The 20,570-nt window shown below is 31.6% G+C and overlaps 1 protein-coding gene across 1 annotated transcript in view; it reads right to left on the bottom strand.

Annotated features, from left to right (window-relative positions):
- LOC134689709 (microtubule-associated protein futsch-like) overlaps window positions 1-17,499 on the bottom strand; it is a 60,537-nt gene extending 43,038 nt beyond the window's left edge. The window contains exons 1-11 of the mRNA XM_063549674.1: window positions 17,306-17,499; window positions 15,788-15,881; window positions 15,361-15,558; window positions 8,252-8,392; window positions 7,325-7,423; window positions 6,213-6,440; window positions 4,015-4,219; window positions 3,255-3,441; window positions 2,683-2,813; window positions 1,741-1,887; window positions 210-275 (exon numbers count right to left, since the gene is read on the bottom strand). Coding sequence (XP_063405744.1) covers window positions 210-275; window positions 1,741-1,887; window positions 2,683-2,813; window positions 3,255-3,441; window positions 4,015-4,219; window positions 6,213-6,440; window positions 7,325-7,423; window positions 8,252-8,392; window positions 15,361-15,558; window positions 15,788-15,881; window positions 17,306-17,325 — 1,516 coding nt within the window. The 5' untranslated portion in view covers window positions 17,326-17,499. The remainder of the gene's footprint in view (window positions 1-209; window positions 276-1,740; window positions 1,888-2,682; window positions 2,814-3,254; window positions 3,442-4,014; window positions 4,220-6,212; window positions 6,441-7,324; window positions 7,424-8,251; window positions 8,393-15,360; window positions 15,559-15,787; window positions 15,882-17,305) is intronic.
- Between the last annotated feature and the right edge of the window lie 3,071 nt (window positions 17,500-20,570).

Below are 20,570 nucleotides of genomic sequence, written 5' to 3'. Positions count from 1 at the left end.
TATAATTCTAGGGTTGTAGATCTTAATAATGAGAAAAATCTCAAGTACTTATCTATTCTCCTCCTCCTAGATGTTTCGAAAGAGATAAATCTCACATACTCAACAATTCTCCTGCTAGACATTTCTAATGAAATAAATCTCATGTACGTACTCACCTTTTCTCCTCTTGTTTTTAGACCTTTCTAATGAGATATGTCTCATGTACTCACCTGGTCCACTATCTTTCTTACTGCCAGATTCTTCTTCTTCAAAATCATCATCTTCATAATTATCCTCTGCAAAATACAACATATTTAAGTTTACTAAGTGATCATGTAACATTTCAATAATTCTTTATTACCTAGGCTAAAAACATTCTGACATTTTGAAACATAATAATTCAATTATTACTCAATGCATAAAATAAAAGTTTATTTAATTTACTAAAATCTCTTAATTATAATATCAAAATAAATTTTCTCTTATATTCCAGTTTTTTAATAACCGACCTTTCTTACTTCCTGATTCTTTATATTAATCTTCATTTTTATCAAATTTGGGAACAAGTTTACAATGAAACCTGTGTTCATTACAACATTTGTAAATTAAGGTTATTTAAAATGAAGAATTATTAAATATCTGTGAAAATTACAATATAAAAATAAGGAGATGTGGTTTGATTAAAAATGAGACAACTATCCATCAAATATCAATTATAGTGGATGGTAGAATTTATAAAGGCAACCGTACAGTCTTCAAGCGATGAAAATGATACTACATGCAGCACATTAATTATTATATAATATATTGTGATCAAATCATGCAATGTTTATAAATATGTAATGGCAAATATCATATATATGGTCAAATTGAAAAATGTTCGATAATAAATGTATTCATACTAATAATTCAGTCAAGATGATCAATTGTTGTTTGCTAAATGTCCTGTAATAAATGTGTGATGTATATTCAAAGCATTATTCTGTTTCATTATAAGATCCTAAAACATTTATTACTTTTAATTAGAACAATAAGATAGTACGATCCAAGTTCTAGTAAGACTCAAATCAATGATTATATGAGGGTGGGTTACCTCCCCTGACTAACTGTGAGACAAAGTGATCTATAAATTAATGTTTTCTGTAAAAAAAAACTATTATTTTATGATCCATCTTGAATTTGAAAGGTTGAACTTTTATCCAATCACTTTGTCTAATTGATTTATTAAAACGATAAAAACTGGAACTATTTCATCTAGCTGTTAGGACTTTTAGAGATTTTAGTGAAAAACTTATTTTAGGCATTTCGTACAAAAAAAATAGTCTTTGATAGCATGTTACTTTTAGCAGAGTATAAGCATGCATAGAACAAGAATAAATAAGACAACAAAAATAAACTCCATGCAGATAAAAAATTATCAGGCTACAACAAATTTATAGGTATACATGACCAATAAATACCCAACTAATAAATAATATTGAGAAAAATTTTAACTTTCTATGACTTTAATTATAGGATTAACAATTTGACTTCAAAACTCAAGATAAATTCAAAGTAAAACCAAAAAAACTAATTATCTTTTTACCACTTCATATTAAGGACAAAAAAAAAATCTATTCAAAGAAATAGGTTATATAAAGACCTAATTATAATTGAACAATGAATTATGGTCCAAAAGGATAAATACAATAACTGGTTGTAGCCTGATATAACCACAGTAAAACACGACTAGCATTCCTATAAAGACGAAGAATTTTGTACCATTCTGTTTCTTATAATCATTAATTTTGTTATCACTGCGATCAGAATCTGTGTCAGTTTTAATATAAGCGTTATGAGATCTTGTTTTATCATCGTCATCATCACCAGCGCCCTCTACTGGTACCACTACATTGTCTTCTGCTTCCTCTGAAATGGTCCATGTTAGTAACAAAAATCACGGTTAGTTGAAAGCTTTCTTAAAATCAGGGTCAATCTGAATCTTTCATTTCTTGACTATGTCAAACCTACATATAAGGTTACCCTCTGTCCCAGAGAAAAACTGATCTTATAATAAAAGTGACCTTTGAATTGAGGTTCAAGGTGCATAGATATTGCAACAGTAGGACCTACAGTAAAAGACCTGACCATACAATACTTAGTAGAGTCTAAGAGATGATCTTCATAGCAGGTTTGACTGTAAATCACACATATCCTCTAAGCTAGTGCTGATGAAATATTACACACCACAAATTAGTATTTGCACACATTAAAACACACAACTACAAATCAGTCAATTTTTTTAGCATCATGCACCAAAATTTGGCAAGAAATTTTACTGTTATTTTAATGTGCTAAAGTTTTCAGTTCTTCAAACATCTAATAAAGTTTAGTGCTTTTTGTGAAAGTAATTGAAACATGTGCATTTTGAAAAAGAAGTTCTCTACTATCCATTTAATGTGCTAGAATGTCTATAATGTGTCTGAAAACATAGCCATAATTTTAAAGATCATGTGGCAAATGTTAGAGTAATGTCTATAATGTGTTTTAGAACATAGCCATTTCGAAGATTATGTGACTGAGTTTATATTATGTCTATATTGTGCCCTAGAAAAATAGCCATTTTGAAGATCATGTGACAATGTTAGAGTTATTTATGTCTATGTGCCTCAGAAAAAGCCATTTTTAAGATCATGTGACAATTTAGAGTAATGTGACAATTACCTTCTTCCTTGTTTTTCTGCTCTTTTCTTACAACAATAATTTCCTCTTTAATTTGTTCTACTTTCTGTTGTCTTTTCTTTGAAGTAGGACGTTTCAATGTACGCGGACTAGCTTGAGCATTCAACTTGCATCTACAGAGAAAAATGACGATCCCAATTATAATTTATACAAATAAATTGTTTTTCTTTTTAGAAAAATCTTTTTGACCAAATTCCCAATTTGTCATATATTTTTACATCCAATTTTACAATCTGTCTTATGTCCTCAAGCCTTTCATTATGTATCAAGTTTTATTGCTATTATGTGTATTATTTTCTTTGATTTTTTTTGTGATAATTTTTCAGATCATGCTTTAGCAAATTATCGCTAGAAACTCTCACATGCAGTTATCAATGTAAATATCAAGGACCTAACTTGTCAGCAAAATAGAGATAAAATCGTAGATAATCAATGGATTTTATGATGTACATTTCTTGGCCACATCTCATTTCAAGGCTGTCACCCTTCAAAGAGACTAAAGCTGAGAAACACCCTCTCTTTTTATAATCTATAAATATATGTGATCTTCTTACTTGTAGCAAGGTGTAGCACCAGTGATATTTTTCAGACAGAACTGTCCCATTTTACCGCCTAGTCTGACTCCTTTAGCATGGCCGTATTCACAACAGGTACTGACTCGAGCACTTATCCTACCATCCACAAATATAGACAGACTAAAAGGATATCCTCTGTGTCTTCTAGATATGAATGTAAACTCATCTGAAAATATAAACATGGAAAAATTTACTGCAGGGGTGTTTTAAATGAACTTAATTGACAATTAAAAGGTCTAACTAGTTTGGTGGAAAATAAACATCAGATTCAATACATACATTCGACAAAATTAATTAAAGCAATATAAGTCTATTATAAGGTACAAACAAAACAACACTTTCACAATCAGTAATTGAATTTTTTAATCATGAAGTGTTATATTCGGTCTATTCAGTGTTTGTTGTTTGTTGTTGTCTGCTTCACTACGTATATGATTTTCCTCCATTGTTTTAAGATTGAAGCTCAGTGGTTTGTCATGGCAGGGGCATTTAATAGTCTACTACATTATGCAGTTTTTGACCATTTTCAAAGGCTTTGCTGTGATTTATAGTTATGACATCACATCTTCTTAATATTATACAACAGGGATACAGATTAATAAAAGTTTTTCCAACTTATTTCCGAATCCCATATTAGAACGTTATGAAACATTGTAATATATCTTGTAATTTTTCATTTATAAATACTGTTTAAACTTATATTATACCAGAGGAAGACATGTTTTCAATATTTCAGTACCTCCAGGTTTAATCCTTTCCTTGAAAACAGGAAGTGTATTTCCCCCACAATGCTGTTGTTCAATTTCAATGTCTTGTGTAGGGTCTCTCTGGTCTCTTGGCAGTATTAGATTTGGTCCATAATATTTCATCGTCACTTCACAAAGGGTCTGGACCTCTCCTTGATGCATCATAGCAGGCTCTTGTCTATGAAGCATTAAAGTTCCCTAAAATATGTCATTTTCAAAATTAAACATTTCTAGTTCCAATCTAATTCTTGAGTTATTCTTTCGTAAGTTAGTTTCAAAATAATTTAAATTGCATTGGACAATCAAGATAATTTTATAAATTATGCAGTACTTTTAATTTTTGCGGAGTTTTTTTTTTATTGAAAAACTAATCACAATTTTTCTTCATTTGGCAACTAAAAATTACCAGTCAATATTCATTAAATAGGATTTTTTTTCTCCCCACATTGTGAATATCACCCAATTGAGTGTTTTCAATAAAAAAAAATTACTATGTTACCATATCACAAATTCCTAGGTAATGAACACACCAAATCATTGACAGATAACTTGCAATTTTATCATTCCTATTTGTTGTTCAAGGGCATATAAATTTAATGGTTATCTTTAATAATCAATAAAATATACCATACTCATGCATGTATGTTTAATGCCTTCTTGAGGCACAAGCATTTCTGATTATTACCTTTACACATTCATATATCTATATAAGCAGTACACATTTGGTTTTGGTGCAAGGACTCATTTCTTGTAATAACTATAATCAGTGCAATATAAAGTAAGCAACGTGTCGAGTCTTCAATTTTATCGAAGTTTAACTAAATGTAAAATATTCTCAATTTGGATAAGGTCAGTAATAATCTGATGTGCAGTCATCTTAAGCATGTTTAGTCCAGCTATCTTTAAAAGGGGGTTCCCAACTCAAGAGAAAGGGGGTTCCTAACTCAAGAGAAAGGGGGTTATAACTACATATATTAATCAATCCCATTCATATGCATTGATCGTACAAAAAACGGGGGGAAAGGGGTAGAGTTCCAAATGCCGACTTTGAAATTAAAGTAGGATATTTGGAGATGGAAATTGGTGAAAAGAATGAATTATTTTAATCCTTTGAAATCATTTTCAATCGTTGATTAACACAGATTATATCTTTTGTTTGTAAGCATTAAATATATTAAGATTATAAGAGAGGTAAAAAGAAATCAAATTAGAGTTTATTTTGTAATTATAACTTTAACAATGACTTTTTTATATTCTATGTAGAAGGATTGTTTCCAGAACCCAGCAAAATTTATAAACCCAATTTTATATCTAATTCCATGCTGACTACATTTGCATGATCTAATTAGGCAATATATTCAATTCATGCTAGGTTAATCTATTCATAGACCAATAAAATACCAATCTATTTATAGATCCATGCCAGATTACTACTATATATAGTAATCATGCTTTGACCTACATGTACAGATGGACTTTTGTGAACTTTCTTGTCAGCTACGTGCCACTTATCTCTGAATTCAAGCTAGAAAATTACAATCTGTCTTGTAATAGTCATACAAGTTTAAATACGAAGAAATTCTAAGAACAAATTAGTCATTCAAATGAGGGCCATATCTCCTAGAAGAAGTCAATTGTCTGACAATTTTGATGTAAATGGACAGTACGTAGAGCTCAAAATATTTAATATTTCTGTCAAATTTCTCTATCTTGAGCAGTTTTTTAAATAGACAAAACTTGCATTTTACCCCAATGTTCTATTCTAAACCAACTGTTTATCATCTTGGTTGTCAGACAGGGCATCAGACACAATTTTAAAACTATGTACCCCAATGATGCTTGTGGTCAAGTGGTTATATTTGGTCCAGTTGTTTCAAAGGAGAAGGTATTGTGTAAAAGTCAACCGACAACAGAATTAAGACAGAAGCAAAGTGATGAGATAAGTAACAATTAAAATCATTTCATCAGGACAACTTTAAATATTTGAAAATTATGTTTGTAACACAAAATACAGATTTACAAAATACTTATATCATATAAGTAACAACCTAGAATTGTTATCTAATTTCTTAAAATCAAAACTATTTTCATGTCATGAAAGAATTTCTGAATTTGACTGGTTCTGAATAAACAAGCTCACAAACTTCTCAATACCCTAAGTCTCCTAATAACATTAAAGGGAGATAATTACCTGAACAGCTCCAGTCCTAGTACTTCTGTATGGACTCAAGCTATTGGCTGTTCTAGGTCTTTGGAGGCGGGATTTGAACCTAGCATCCCTGTAGTTGTTCCTGGCACTACCTCTAGCACTTCTGGGAGGAGAAGGAACTTGTGATATCAGATATGGTGATGTCATTCCTTCACCTTGTTCTATTTTTGACAATGTTAAAGCATATTTTTTCAAAGCAGCAGAGTCCAGCTAAAATGGAAACAAATTAAAAGTTAAAATATTAAACGTGGGTCAAAATATCTTTCATCAAATTGATAAATAAAAAAAAATAGGTATCCACATGTGGAGCATGATCTGCTTTGTGACCCTTCGGGAGCACTTAAGATCACTCCCAGTTCTTGTGAACTAGATCTTACAAAGATTTATATTTTTGTTAAAATAATTGTTTCTCCAATAGCTCTTTGCATCCATGACAGCTGTTTATTCAGGACAATTATATAATTTTTAATGTAAACTTTGTTGTTCAAACCTACACGAGATTTCTGCAGGGTTTTGGTGAATGTAAACAGAAATATGATACATGTACTACTTATACTACCAAAAGTTTCTAGCTTTGTTAACCATGAATTAAGCTTAATGTAATAGGTAGTAAATTTATATTTGTTTCTTGTTATTTGCACTGGATTTTTTTACAAATAAAATGTTTAGGTGTCATCACAATATTCTTATATATTATTGCCTTAGTATAACCAGACTTAGTAAAGAATTTCTTGTAGTTACATTCAGATGGAGATTTTATTAACGAGGTCCTGCATCATTAAGTCATTGTGCTTCTGAAGGTTATCGAAATGATAATTGTAAACATATACTCAAATTTAAATATGTCGGATATATTTTTTAAAGATAGTTCTTGTTAATGCTGTGCCTTGTGTGCTATTGTTTGTCTGTCTGTATTTTTCTTTTTTAGCCATGGCATTGTCAGTTCATTTTCAATTTATTAGTTTGACTGTATGGTATTTATAACTGTTTTTAATTTGCAAAATACTTTTTGAAATTTATTTTGAATTCTGTAACTTTTATAAGGAACTATATATATGCATTGAGATGTGACTTTTTTCCCAAAAAATACATACAGCATAGAGATGCCTGGTATCAATCTCCTCTCTTTTATGATCATCCTGTAGATCTTTGGGTGGAGTCACAGGACGACCCTCATCATCAACATATATCACCTAAAATTGTAACATGGTATATTATTATATAATCAAATATCAAATCAAGCAAAAGGTGATTCATTGGGTCAACATGCAGGTAGATAGATTAAGATTTAAGATTTTTTTATATCTTATTAGGCATATAAAAGTATGTTGAATTTTCACAGGTAATTTTTAAAGAGACCCTTACCAGGAGAGATATAAATTCAATAAAATGTATCATTAACTTTATGTAAAGGGAGATAACTGCATTAATTTTGTCTACTGTAATTGCCAATTATCTGTCCTTGTGAGATAGTATATATATGGAAATATACTTAGATTAATCCTAACAAATTAGTATACAGTCAAGGCAATTCACCGTTTCTGAATCTGAAGGACTATGGGTAATTTCATTATTTGTACACCAAAATGAAAATGACGTAGCGTTATTGGTTCATTTAAATTTTCAATTGTTTAGAACGTTTTTAACCAATCACAACGTTTTGGTGTATGCTTTGGAAAATATTACACAGAATACATGAGATACTAAAACTGCAAAATTTGACTGCACAAAAACTATATATAGCACTTCAAAACTTTCTTTTTGAAGGGTACAATGTACCTTGTCATATAAATAAATGTAAAATGTACATGTTTTTATGCTGAATTTTAATTGTCTGACTCAGATATAAACATTTTTTCATAGTACTTCAATTATTTAAGTGTGCCATCCATGAATGCCTTAAAATTCTGTGTTATGAGTGTTTCTAATGAAGGCCTGTGTTCTGCTAATATTCCTGTTTCTGAAACGTACTCTAAGATCAATTTAGTTTTGGTACCAACTAAAACCATGTGAGTACTCACGTCAGCGTCATAACTATCATTATATTGTCTGTCTGCCGGGGCACTTTGTGGACGATATCTACCAGATCTACTCTGAGGTCGACTTGACCTTGGAGACAAGTAAGGTAATATATCTTCATCACCTTTTCTGAATTTAGTAGCCTGGGGATTAAAGCAAAACACACAAATACAGCATAGTGTTAAAGAAATAAGCAGAACACAACAAAAGCTTAATTTTGTTTTTTACATCAGCTTTAGTAAAATATGTACAGACCCTTTCATGGTATGTTTCAAACAAAAATTTATTTTTAGTTGAATTGGGAAATGGAATATTTGATCATATTTATAAAATAGAGTAAATATTAGAACTGTATAATTATAATGATTGGACAAAAAATTGATTTGAATATCTTTAAATCTACTTGAAAAGCAAAATTAAATCAATGCCAATAAACTCTTTAAAAAAGATGAAATTAATTAAATCAAAGACAAGTTGATGATTTTAAGGCTGTATAATTATTTCAAATAATGTATACAAACAATGTAAAAAAATGTCATTCTAATCATTTTTTAAATATTTAGATACAATTTAAGTACATTTATACTTATGAAAAAATGAATTAACTTTAAAATCATCCTTTGTTATATTTGTACAACATTACCATGATAGGGTCTACAACTTTAAAGATATTTAATATCAAGAAAAAAATACATAAGTTTTTGTGTTTTGTGTGTTAATTATTAACACACAAAACACAAAAACTTATGTATTTTTTTCTTGTAAAACATTGTAAATACATCTCCACATCACAATGGTTAGAAAAGCTACTATTTATACATATAAACATTTGCATATGCAAATTTCGTCATTGATTAAGCAGAAATACATTCAAATTCAATTTGAGATTAATTCAATCTGACAACAAGATCACATGACAATCCACTAACCAATGACCCTGGAGTTAGAACATTTTCTTCCTCCTGTACAGATTCTTGAGCTGATGGAGGTCGCAACCTTGGGGTCAACAAAGGCATCAGAGTTGAATCACTCCTCTTCTTTGTGTCTGCCTAAGCATCACAAAATAGTTCTCATTTATAAATAACCTATTTTTTCTTTGATTTTTTTTGCATACATTTTACTATACATACAAACTAAGCTTATTTTTTTCTTTCATATTTTCATAAGCAATCACAAACAAAAATATTAGAGTTAAAATATGGAATATATACAAAAGAGAGAATTACAATAATTCATAAGAAGGAAGCACTGGAAATAACTGACAGTATGATTTTAACTGAATAGTGTGAAAATTGAGAAAGTATGACATAATGTATTAAAATGAAATAGTGAATAACAAGTGAAACTGCGAGCTACTGCTCACTGATGATACCCCCGCCGCAAGTGGATAATATTAATAGTGTAAAAATATGCAAGTGTTCAGTAAACAGGAAGTTGTTGAGTGATGAATCTGAAAACGCATCACACGGTATAGCTGACTTATAGAAATCCTGAAACCAAATTTCAGAAATCCTTGTATTGTAGTTCCTGAGAAAAATGTGACAAAAATTTTCAACTTGGCTATCACGTGTAAAATCATACAAGTGTTCGGTAAACAGGAAGTTGACAAGTGATCAATCTGAAAACGCATCACACTGTATAGCTGACTTAGATAAATCCTGAAACCAAATTTCAGAAATCCTTGTATTGTAGTTCCTGAGAAAAATGTGACGAAAATTTTCAACTTGGCTATCATGTGTAAAATCATTCAAGTGTTCGGTAAACAGGAAGTCGATGAATGATGAATCTGAAAACGCATCACACGGTATGGCTGACATATATAAATGTTGATACCAAATTACAGAAAGGGTGGATGTGTAGTTTCATGGGACGGACTGACTGACGGACGGACTGACAGACAGAGGTAAAACAGTAAACCCCCCTTTTTTGAAAGTGGGGGTATAATAAAAGGTCTGGAATTGTTTAAAAGAACAGTGTATGTTTATATCAGGTGTATATATATGTGGGATAGACTTACAGAATCTGGTATCTGAGAGATTGAGATAGAAATAGGTATACAGTACATCAGATGAAAAACTTGGTGAATCCTCATTGTGAATGCTGAAGAAATGTCTTCATAATGAAATTAGATATAAAAGGGGCAAATAGAGAAACCGTCTAAGATGTGACGAATTTATTAGAAAAGCAAGATTTTCTTTATTAAGATATCGCTTTAATTGCTTCTAAAAAAATAATTATGTTGATGAGCGGTCAGGTGACTCAGGTCCCCCCAAAAAATTCTGTGTACCAGAAGATGGAAAATATCCAAATATATCTAGTGTAATCATACGTTTTTTGATTGAGTTAAGTCTGCCAATTGATATTTTATCGTATGTTTTTCTGTGTTGTGATGTTATGCTATTGTTTCAGAAAAAGGGAGAAGGTTTGGATCCAATAACTTTAATCCCGCTGCAAATGTTTGCACCTGTCCTAAGTCAGGAATCTGATGTACAGTAGTTGTCGTTTGTTTATGTAATATATACGTGTTTCTCGTTTTGTTTATATAGACCGTTGGTTTTCCCGTTTGAATGGTTTTACACTAGTAATTTTGGGGCCCTTTATAGCTTGTTGTTCGGTGTGAGCCAAGGCTCCGTGTTGAAGGCCGTACTTTAACCTATAATGGTTTAATTTTTAAATTGTTATTTGGATGGAGAGTTGTCTCATTGGCACTCACACCACATCTTCCTATATCTATGGCTCTGTTTTTTCGTTATTGACATATGACAAGGTACATGACGATGTATACATGTATATTTTCGTTTAAACAAAATATATAAATATATGAAAAGGGTGGGGTTTTGATGTCTCAGCTGCTCACCCCTACCAAACAAACATTGAATGTCATGTATTAATTTATATAAATATGTTGTTTTGAGCATCAAGGAACTTTAACTTAATTAGCTGCTTGAATCACAATTTTCAAATCGATTCAAAAATCAATGTGTTAAATTTCATGGGAGATGTGTTGATTAGTTTAATGACACACCTAGAAAACTGAAAATGTGTATTTTAATCTCTTTTACCAAAACAAATCCAAATAAATATATTTGTTTAACCACATGATTACATAAACACATAACTACTACATGATTGTAAACAAAGAAAAGTAGATTACTTAAAAATCAATATGATATAATATTGGATTTCAGGTAGATCTGTTTTATACCTGGCTAGAGTGTTGTTACCATGAATTATTTAATTATTCATAATTTTCACAATTAGTTAAGACAGGGTGTATACAAGCATGACAACATTCAGTCAATATTTATTTATACTATTTTTTTACATGAATGTTAAATTTTAACAATTATTTCCATAATTCTTTGATTATCATATGCTGAGAAAAACATATGTTCTGCTGTTGTCTTTTCTATAGTCAGGGTTGTTGTCTCTTAGGCACTTTCCCCATTTCCATTCTCAATTTTTATGTACATGTGGCCCCATAGCGGGCATAGCCAGGAATTTCTACAGGGGGGTTACTTGGACTCACAAAATCAACTTTAACAGTCACAATTTAAACAGAAAGTTGACTTTAACTGTGCTTATTAGTTTTCAAGGGGAGGATTCGGACGAACCCCCCTTGGCTACAGGTATGCCATGCAGCTATATAGATAGCCACTGACTATAAAATAGTGAGGTGTGATTTCTTGTCATTCACTGTCATACTGGTTTGAAAATTAAAACTCCAGACCACTTAATATCCCCTCCACCATGGCATTCTGATCCAGCTGGTCTGATCATTAGCATAAAAATAAGGAGATGGGAAATGATTGCAAAAAATAGACAACTACATGTATCCATCAGAGTAAAAAAAATAAAATGATAAAGATCAGATTTCATAAGGAATTACATTAATATATAAAAAAAAGATGTGGTATGATTGCCAATGAGACAACTCTCCACAAGAGACCAAATGACACAGATATGTACAACTATATATCACCGTACAACCTTCAACAATGAGCAAAGCCCATAACGCATAGACAGCTATAGAAAGCCCAAAATGACAATGTGAAAAAATAAAAAATAGAACACTTAAACGGCCTAATTTATGAATTGCATTAAGCATTACAATGTGAAAAAAACAACACATACTGAATATATGATAATGAAAAAGAAAATGTGGTATGATAGCCAATGAGACAACTCTCAACCAGAGACCAAATGACACAGAAGTTAACAGATATATAGGTCACTGTACAGCCTTCAACAATGAGCACAGCCCATACTGTAATATAGCCATATAACCTAAATAATTTTAAGGAGAAAACTAACATCCTTATTTGTAGTAATACAATTAAAGAAAAACAAAATATGACATAATTGAAGATAAGCTAGAACAATTGACAACGTTTACATGTACTGAATAACATTTGTACATACTCCTGGTTTGGGACAGACACATAAAGAATGTGGCTGAATTCAACAACTGTTATAGGTTTAAAGGCAGACAGAAGAATTATGATGATGAAAGCTTAGATAAACACAATTAAATTTCAAGAAGACAAGAAACATTAAATATTGAAAGTATAAGCAACAGCCGAACAGGAGCAATTTAATTTTACAGAATTAAGGCAAAAAGGTATGCGACGGAAGCTTCAATAAAAAAAGAATCTATGTTTAAATTTAAAGAGTCAATTATTAAATCATAAACTAATTCAAAAAGAATTGACTCTTTTAACCTGTTTAAAAATCTAAAGTTGTTTAAATTATCCTAACCTTTGAGCAACCCACACCTTATTTGAAAGACATTGAATGATAAAGAAACCAATTGATCAGGGTTTTATTTTTATCTTTGACAGTTTTTAAAACTATTGAGAAAATAAACTAACCTATCACAGTTTTCTAATCAGTGCTTCTATTCTCCAGCATATCTCAGGGGCGGATCCAGCCATTTTAAAAAGGGGGGTTCTAAACCCAGAACAAAAGGGGGGGTCCAACTATATGTCCCATTCAAATGAATTGATCTGCCAAAAAAAAAGGGGGGGTTCCAACCCCTGAACCCTCCTAGATCCGCCAATGTTTCTATGTCCCTGAGGTTTATTTTGTACTGAGACTTTGATTTACTGATCGTGAAATAAGGTAGAAAGAAATTTCACAACAGTTCTACTGGGTCCACAAGTTAAAAAACATAGGTGGTTGTACATTCTTCAACAATGAGAATACCCTTACTGCTTAGTACCATAAGCTAGTATATGTCTCAAAATGACAAATTCATAACAATTATTTAAACAAGAACAATTATGCCTGATGTTCATATGATAAAATCATAATATTTCAGTCAGTTTAATTGAAGTCTGAAGCTGGCATGTCGGTTAACAGACTCAGACTTCTCTTGAACTGATTTTTAACCCTTTCAACGCTACACAAAAAAATTGAAAAATGGTTGCTGCTGCTGCTTTTTTTTGTGTTCATACAATAGAACAGAATTTCCTTTTCAGACTGCTGTATCTTTTTTATTAAATGAGATACAGAGAAAAGTAATTGCATGAAAAATGCTCAGGAGGGCAAGAACTTTAATGTTAGGCAATTATTTTAGTGAAATTTTCATCAGGTTACCTGCATTTTCAGGTACATGTAATTAACAGGTAAAAGGTGTAATTTATTACATTTGTGTTGAATTTTGAATAAAAACTACAATTAGTCTTCATTTATTTTGTTGTTTTAGCTGCCATACTATAAAGAAGACACCAGTTGCACGATTTCGTAGCGTATTGTACCATACATAACGTTTTATGTAATCAGGGCACAAATAAATAGCTCCGTCCTAAAAAATTTCAGTCAACCTCCGTTTTCCCCCCGTTTTCTACGTCTCGTAATGATCGATCAAATCATATTTCCAACACGAATTAAATGTAATAAACACATTGAGATAACAAGAAACCTTTTAACTAATCCTCGTTGTTAGTTTCACCATATAAATGCTGAAATTTTTCCATATTTACAGCATCGTTTTCCGATTTCCGCCATTTGCATTTATCAAAATATTTGATTTTATTTTGCTTCTATTTTCCTTCTACTGCATGATTTTACTATGAAAATTGCTGGGATTTCAAGCGCAAATAAACCTTGCATATCCTAGATTCAAATGAAGAAAAATTAGAGAGATCCCTAATGAAAACCGAATGGTTTAAGAGTCCTAATGAAAAATCCGTTTTCATCACGGCATATGCCGCGAATAGCAGTGGCGAACGGTGTACGTCATCGCGGCATATGGCGTGTATAGCATTGAAAGGGTTAATGTACGTATTGTTATGTGTTTACTTTTCTACATTGGCTAGAGATATAGGGGGAGGGTTGAGATCTCACAAACATGTTTAACCCCGCAGCATTTTTGCGCCTGTCCCAAGTCAGGAGCCTCTAGTCTTTGTTAGTCTTGTATCATTTTAATTTTAGTTTCTTGTGTACAATTTGGAAATTAGTATAGCGTTCATTATTACTGAACTAGTATATATTTTTTAGGGGCCAGCTGAAGGACGCCTCCAGGTGCGGGAATTTCTTGCTACATTGAAGACCTGTTGGTAACCTTCTGCTGTTGTTTTTTTCTATGGTCGGGTTGTTGTCTCTTTGATACATTCCCCATTTCCATTCTCATTTTTAATTATGAGCTGATGTATGTACTAAACAAAAATTGATAAAAAAGGAGAGCATCAATATGAAATCTAGAGCAGAATTGAAATCTTGGACAGTCTCATCATGCTCATTAAGCAGAAGATAAGAAGAATTCATTGAGCCCCATCAACTTAAGCAATCACCTTTGTTCAATACCAAGGGGCAGAGGTTCATAGTTTACTTCCTTGTTTCAAGAGCGAAAAAGAAATGTCCTCAAATTCTGTTACCTTTAGCATGAGTGAAACTTTTTGGTAAAATAGTCTTTCTGGTGATTCGTGAGCTTCAACCAGCTATTTTGAGAAATCAATGAATTCTTCAAGTACCTCACTGACATTTATTAATTGTATTTTTAAAAGTCCAATTAAATAGCGGCAACATTTAAGCTTACTCTGATGACAATAAAACTTTGAGTAAAAATGAAAACTTTTATCTTCTGACACCTATCACATTTATCACTTACCCTTACTCTCCTGACAACTTCTAGTTTGGCAATTTCTTCTAACTTCCTTTTAATTTCTACTTGTCTGTTCCTCTCTATATCCAATGTTTTATGTACAATAGCCTGGGCCAGTAAGTCCTTCACATGTTTTTTGTGTTCTTTCCTTGCCATGTTTAGTCTGTATTGGTTTTCAGATATGATCTGTCCTCTTCTGTCAACCTGAAAATTTTATAAAAATCAATTTTAATTTCATGTTTTTTTAATGAATTTCACATGATTTTTTAAAAGCAACTTATTCAAATTACACTTAAAATTTACGAATTTGATTGAAAACATGATAAATTGAATGCAACTACCAAATATCCTCAATGTATACATACAATAACAAATGATTAAATAAAAAAAAGTGATTTTGACCTGAAGTATTTAAATGTACAGTTATACTTACCAGTCCAGCCTTTTTGAGATGGCGTCGCATTTTCGTGTTAGAAAAATACCCTGCCAAATTCTTATCTGTAAGACTACAGTATGTAGCAAGGGGTCTGAAAATAGACATGATCATGATGATTTACGTTCACAATATATGGTTGAAGGTACACATACATGTAATTACATCCAAATCACTAACATTAGGAACACATTTATATAAGTAGTAAATACTTTGCATTTTTGACACTGAAATTTTAAAGTTCAACTCAATTATAAAATATATTGAATGACTGTATGCAAATTAATCATCATGTGCAGTTAAAAAGTAAAATGTATGATCATTCTGTAAACATGTTAACTAAGTGCAGAAATTTTTGTGTACAATTACTTGACTGTGATTTTAATAATTTAATGCCTCACAGATAAAGTAAATACTGTTTTTGACATTTATGCGTACAAGGCTGCAGTATGTTTAAATTATAAGAGTCAAATGTGGACATACTATTTCCCATCTTCCAACCATATCCCTTATCTGACTATAAGTGTATAAATGTACAAATATGTGGTTGAAATATGGGTCATTTACACTGCAGTTCATTTTTTGTGACCATAAATTGAGATCGGGTGTAAAACAAATCATCAGTAATGAGCTGAGCAAGGGCAGAGTTTTGAAAGTGACCATTTCAAAACTTCTAATACATGATAAAATTGAGAATGGAAATGGGAAATGTGTCAAAGAGACAACCCGACCAAATAAAAAAACAAAAAAACACAACCGCAGTATACAAGTATATTTATGTAGTGCCGGGTTTCATTGGGGTTTATAAGCATGACACAGGATTGCCGACTTTTTGTAAGCATGATATGTGAAAGTTGAATTATTGTGTCGTGAAAACGGGAAATGAAGTCCAGCGGGACAGGGGAATTTTCAAAAAATGAGAATTGCTTACATACAAAGTGTAACAGGAATCAGACAAAACAGTTAGTAGCATTAGAGATCAGAACCCGCCAAAGAGCCCCCTGAATGTATGTCAAGCAATGTTTAAAAAAAAAGTTTTGTTTGATGCGTTTATTATGGTTTAAAGATATCTTTATGAAATGTGTATGCATAATATTGTTATAACAAGGCCCCAGATAGCTGACATTTACTCATGGTTTGAAAAAAAGTTGTTTAGTTTTAGAACTTATTCAAAATCATTATGGCATTTATAGCAATAAGTTCACTGTGTATTGGGCTTAGACGAGGGTTGTATATGTTACTATTTCCCTGAATGTGATTCAGGTACTGAGTTTTAAAAAATAGCTAGCCATTTCAGGCAATTGTCAATGTTATAAATACAGTTGTACCCCAACATGTACGTAAATTTGGGTTGACATCTACATATAATCAACATGACAATAAAAACAAATAAAATACTATTTTCCTCAGTCTGTAATTCAAACTGACAACATCGAATGACAGACAAGGATGTGTTTCAATTTTCAATGATTGAAATATCCCCCCTTTTTTCCGGGACGACCATACGACACGACCTACCCATCATGTATTTGGCTCATCTTGCTGATTTTCAGTTACCACTGTTAAAAGATAATTCTGCAAGTATAAAAACTGCAAATTGGACTTTAAATGATGTCACAAATCCATGTCGTTTAAATGTAAAATCACTATTTTGCCGTCATAAACATTCGTCGCCGGGGAGAGTCATGTGACCAAACAACTCTTTCACGCAGGTGCCCGCTAATTATCAATTTTTGCTACCCGTATCTCCTCCATTTCATTAGGGAGCACCAACATTTGACGTTAACAATGGTTAAACTTTTATCTAATTTGTATTCTCATTTTTGCAAAACTTTGCCTATTGTTGCATTTAAATTTGTTGTTTAACGGGGAAAAGAATACATATTACCTTGTCTTAATTTTGAATTCGAATAATTTGAATATTAAAATAAAGGGGGATGGTATCTATATAAATATCAAGTTAAACTACGAATTGGGCAATTTGTTTAAACAGTGTTTTCGTATATCTAGGCATTATTTGACCGAACAATTCTAACATATTGGAATTTAGTGGTGAATAGTATGGTGTAATTTGTTGATAATCTTCGAATGTGGATCCTGGATTTAAAGAGCGAGAAAAAAGGGGGGCTAACTAACTAGGGCTTGACTTAGCGGCTCAGATTGGAACCTATAAACGTCTGAATAAACCATAAATGCAGCTTTAAAAGGAGGACATGGACCCCTTAAATATGCCCTTTGAATAAGAAACATTTTTATTCTGCTCTGTTTTATAACTAAATTCTGTGAACTTCGCCGCAACAAACTGGAAAGTTAATGACGAACGATCACTGAATGAAATATTATTTGTCGATATTATGCATAGATTCGTAAAAATTCAACAACCAACAACTGAAAGAAAAACGTGCATACAGGACTTACTTTGGTCAGAGACATATATTATATATGTATAATTTAAATTAACGTCAATAAAATAAATAAATAGTTTCCCACGTGATCATCATCGGATTTTGATTAAGCACAAAAAAATAAATCTTCCAATGTACATATTTATTACCAGAATTTTTGCCTCTATTTTACTATGAGGAACCTTAAGTTGAGAATAGAAATGGGGAATATGCAAAAGAGACAACAACCCGACCAAAGAGCAGAAATTAGCACACTGAGACCACCAATGGGTCTCCAACACAGCGATCGAGAAAGTTCCGTACATTCTGTATGTAGAATACAAGACCGTGAGGTTGCAAAATCACTTGTCCTTCCTTGTCAACAGCTAAATCTGATCAATATCATGCTACCTTTTTTTAAATTATCTTTATTGAATGTGTTGATTACAATGAACCAAGTATAATATCGATAATTGGTTTACAAATATACGAAAATCATTGCAAGATTTTCATGTCCAGTGCCAAGTGTTTCATTTATACCTAAATCAACGTTTTCAGATCTTTTCAATTCAGTGCTATATCAATATTTAAATGTATAAATATATGAACTTGCCTGTTTCAGATATACATTAATTGACCAGATATACTCGGAAACTAACCCATAATCATAAATACTGCGATTTGCAAACTTGTTCCCCAAATTACCATTGCTGTCACCCGAGTAAGTGGCTCCACCTTTAGTAGAATCTTGATTTGCTTGGTTATCTCTGAGCTGATTGACATATGATGTTTCACAGGTACATGGATAGGGCAAAAGATCATCAAAATTGTACTGGTATTGGTTTTTGTCAAATATTTCAGAAGGGTCATCAGTGAAACGGTTTCCTGTCGAACCTTGACCAGGATATGATATACATGCGCAGTTTTCGGATAGTAATTCACTTTCATAATTCCTTTTATTGTCATAGTACGTTTCACAATTCCATCGTTTCCTACCCTCGGAAAAGAAATGATCAGAATAATTTCCACGTTCAAATGCAGTACCAGAAGTATGGATAATATCAGTATAAGCTGACTGCAAGCATGGACTTGATGTAAAAGTCTCATATCTGTAATGTTCAGAGGGGATATCAACAAAATTATCATTTCCACTAGACAGAAACGGGGTTGAATACGATCTTTCGAAATTATCTTTCCAAAATCCACCTCCATTATCCATATCATCGCAAGTGCACCCGAAATCCAAACCACCGGACATTTCCTGTAAAAATGCATATACTTAAACATAAACACAAAGTTTCATTGTTTTTACAAACTTTTGAAAGATTGGGTAGATAGCGGATAATTTATGAGTAATTATTTATTGCAAATAACACACCGATTATACTTCAGGATACAACGGTCTTTTTTTATTTAAACCCCGACCGTTTTAATATCAAAATGTACAGGTTTGCTTTATACTAAAATATTAGAAGATATAATTAGAAATAATAATGTTATACTTGAGCATACAGTTTAAAACATTCTGAACTGTTTTTAAACAATTCTTTAATAGCAGTTCTCAATTTGGTTTTGTTGTTACATCAGAATGAAAATAACATTACGTTGTAATTGGTTGAACTTCCATGATTTAGTTCGTTTTAACCAAATAATTACGTTTTGGGGTACGTTTATGAAAATCCCACTCTGAGATCCTGAACCGGCGAATTCCTGATTTGTAATTATATTAAAAAGAATAACCAAATATTAAAAGTTAAATAAACTTGTATGAATTAATTTCAAACACTTTAACCAGACGCATTTCAGAATTAACGATTAATACTATTAGATGTTCTTTTCACAAATTCACTGTTATCTGATTAAAATTGAATTAGCTATTTTTAACAATTCTTTAAGATACTTTACATACTTTAGCAGATTTTTTACTACTTTTGATAAAAAATACACAACAATATAGTATGAATTAAGACTTACCAGTATTTTTTTCTTGTTTTTTAATAAGTTTTGTGGCAGTTCAGCTTAAAATATTCAATCATGGCAACTCATTTAAAAGCTTTCAACAAGATGGTTTCTATTAAACACGATGCGTCACATTCTATATGAAAAACATAAACTGGTAATTTGATTTGAACTGAACTAACCACGGTCTAAATACTTTGTACATAGAGACCATTAATAAAGTCAGTTTTATGTTGAGTAGATGCTAAGATACTTCATAGGTATACATTCCAGGGCCGCTCCACATGCATCCTCGATCCATCTAAACAACGGATGATCACATGGTTCAATGGTTCGGATGATATTTAATAGTTAGTTTTATAACCTTAAATATAGGTTGCAATATTAAAATATTAAATGATATTTTAATTTCGATCCTGGTATATATGATGAATTCATTT

Source organism: Mytilus trossulus, chromosome 11 (genome assembly GCF_036588685.1).
Source record: "Mytilus trossulus isolate FHL-02 chromosome 11, PNRI_Mtr1.1.1.hap1, whole genome shotgun sequence".
NCBI classification, from domain to species: Eukaryota; Metazoa; Mollusca; class Bivalvia; order Mytilida; family Mytilidae; genus Mytilus; species Mytilus trossulus.
This window is presented reverse-complemented; position numbering and strand designations above follow the sequence as displayed.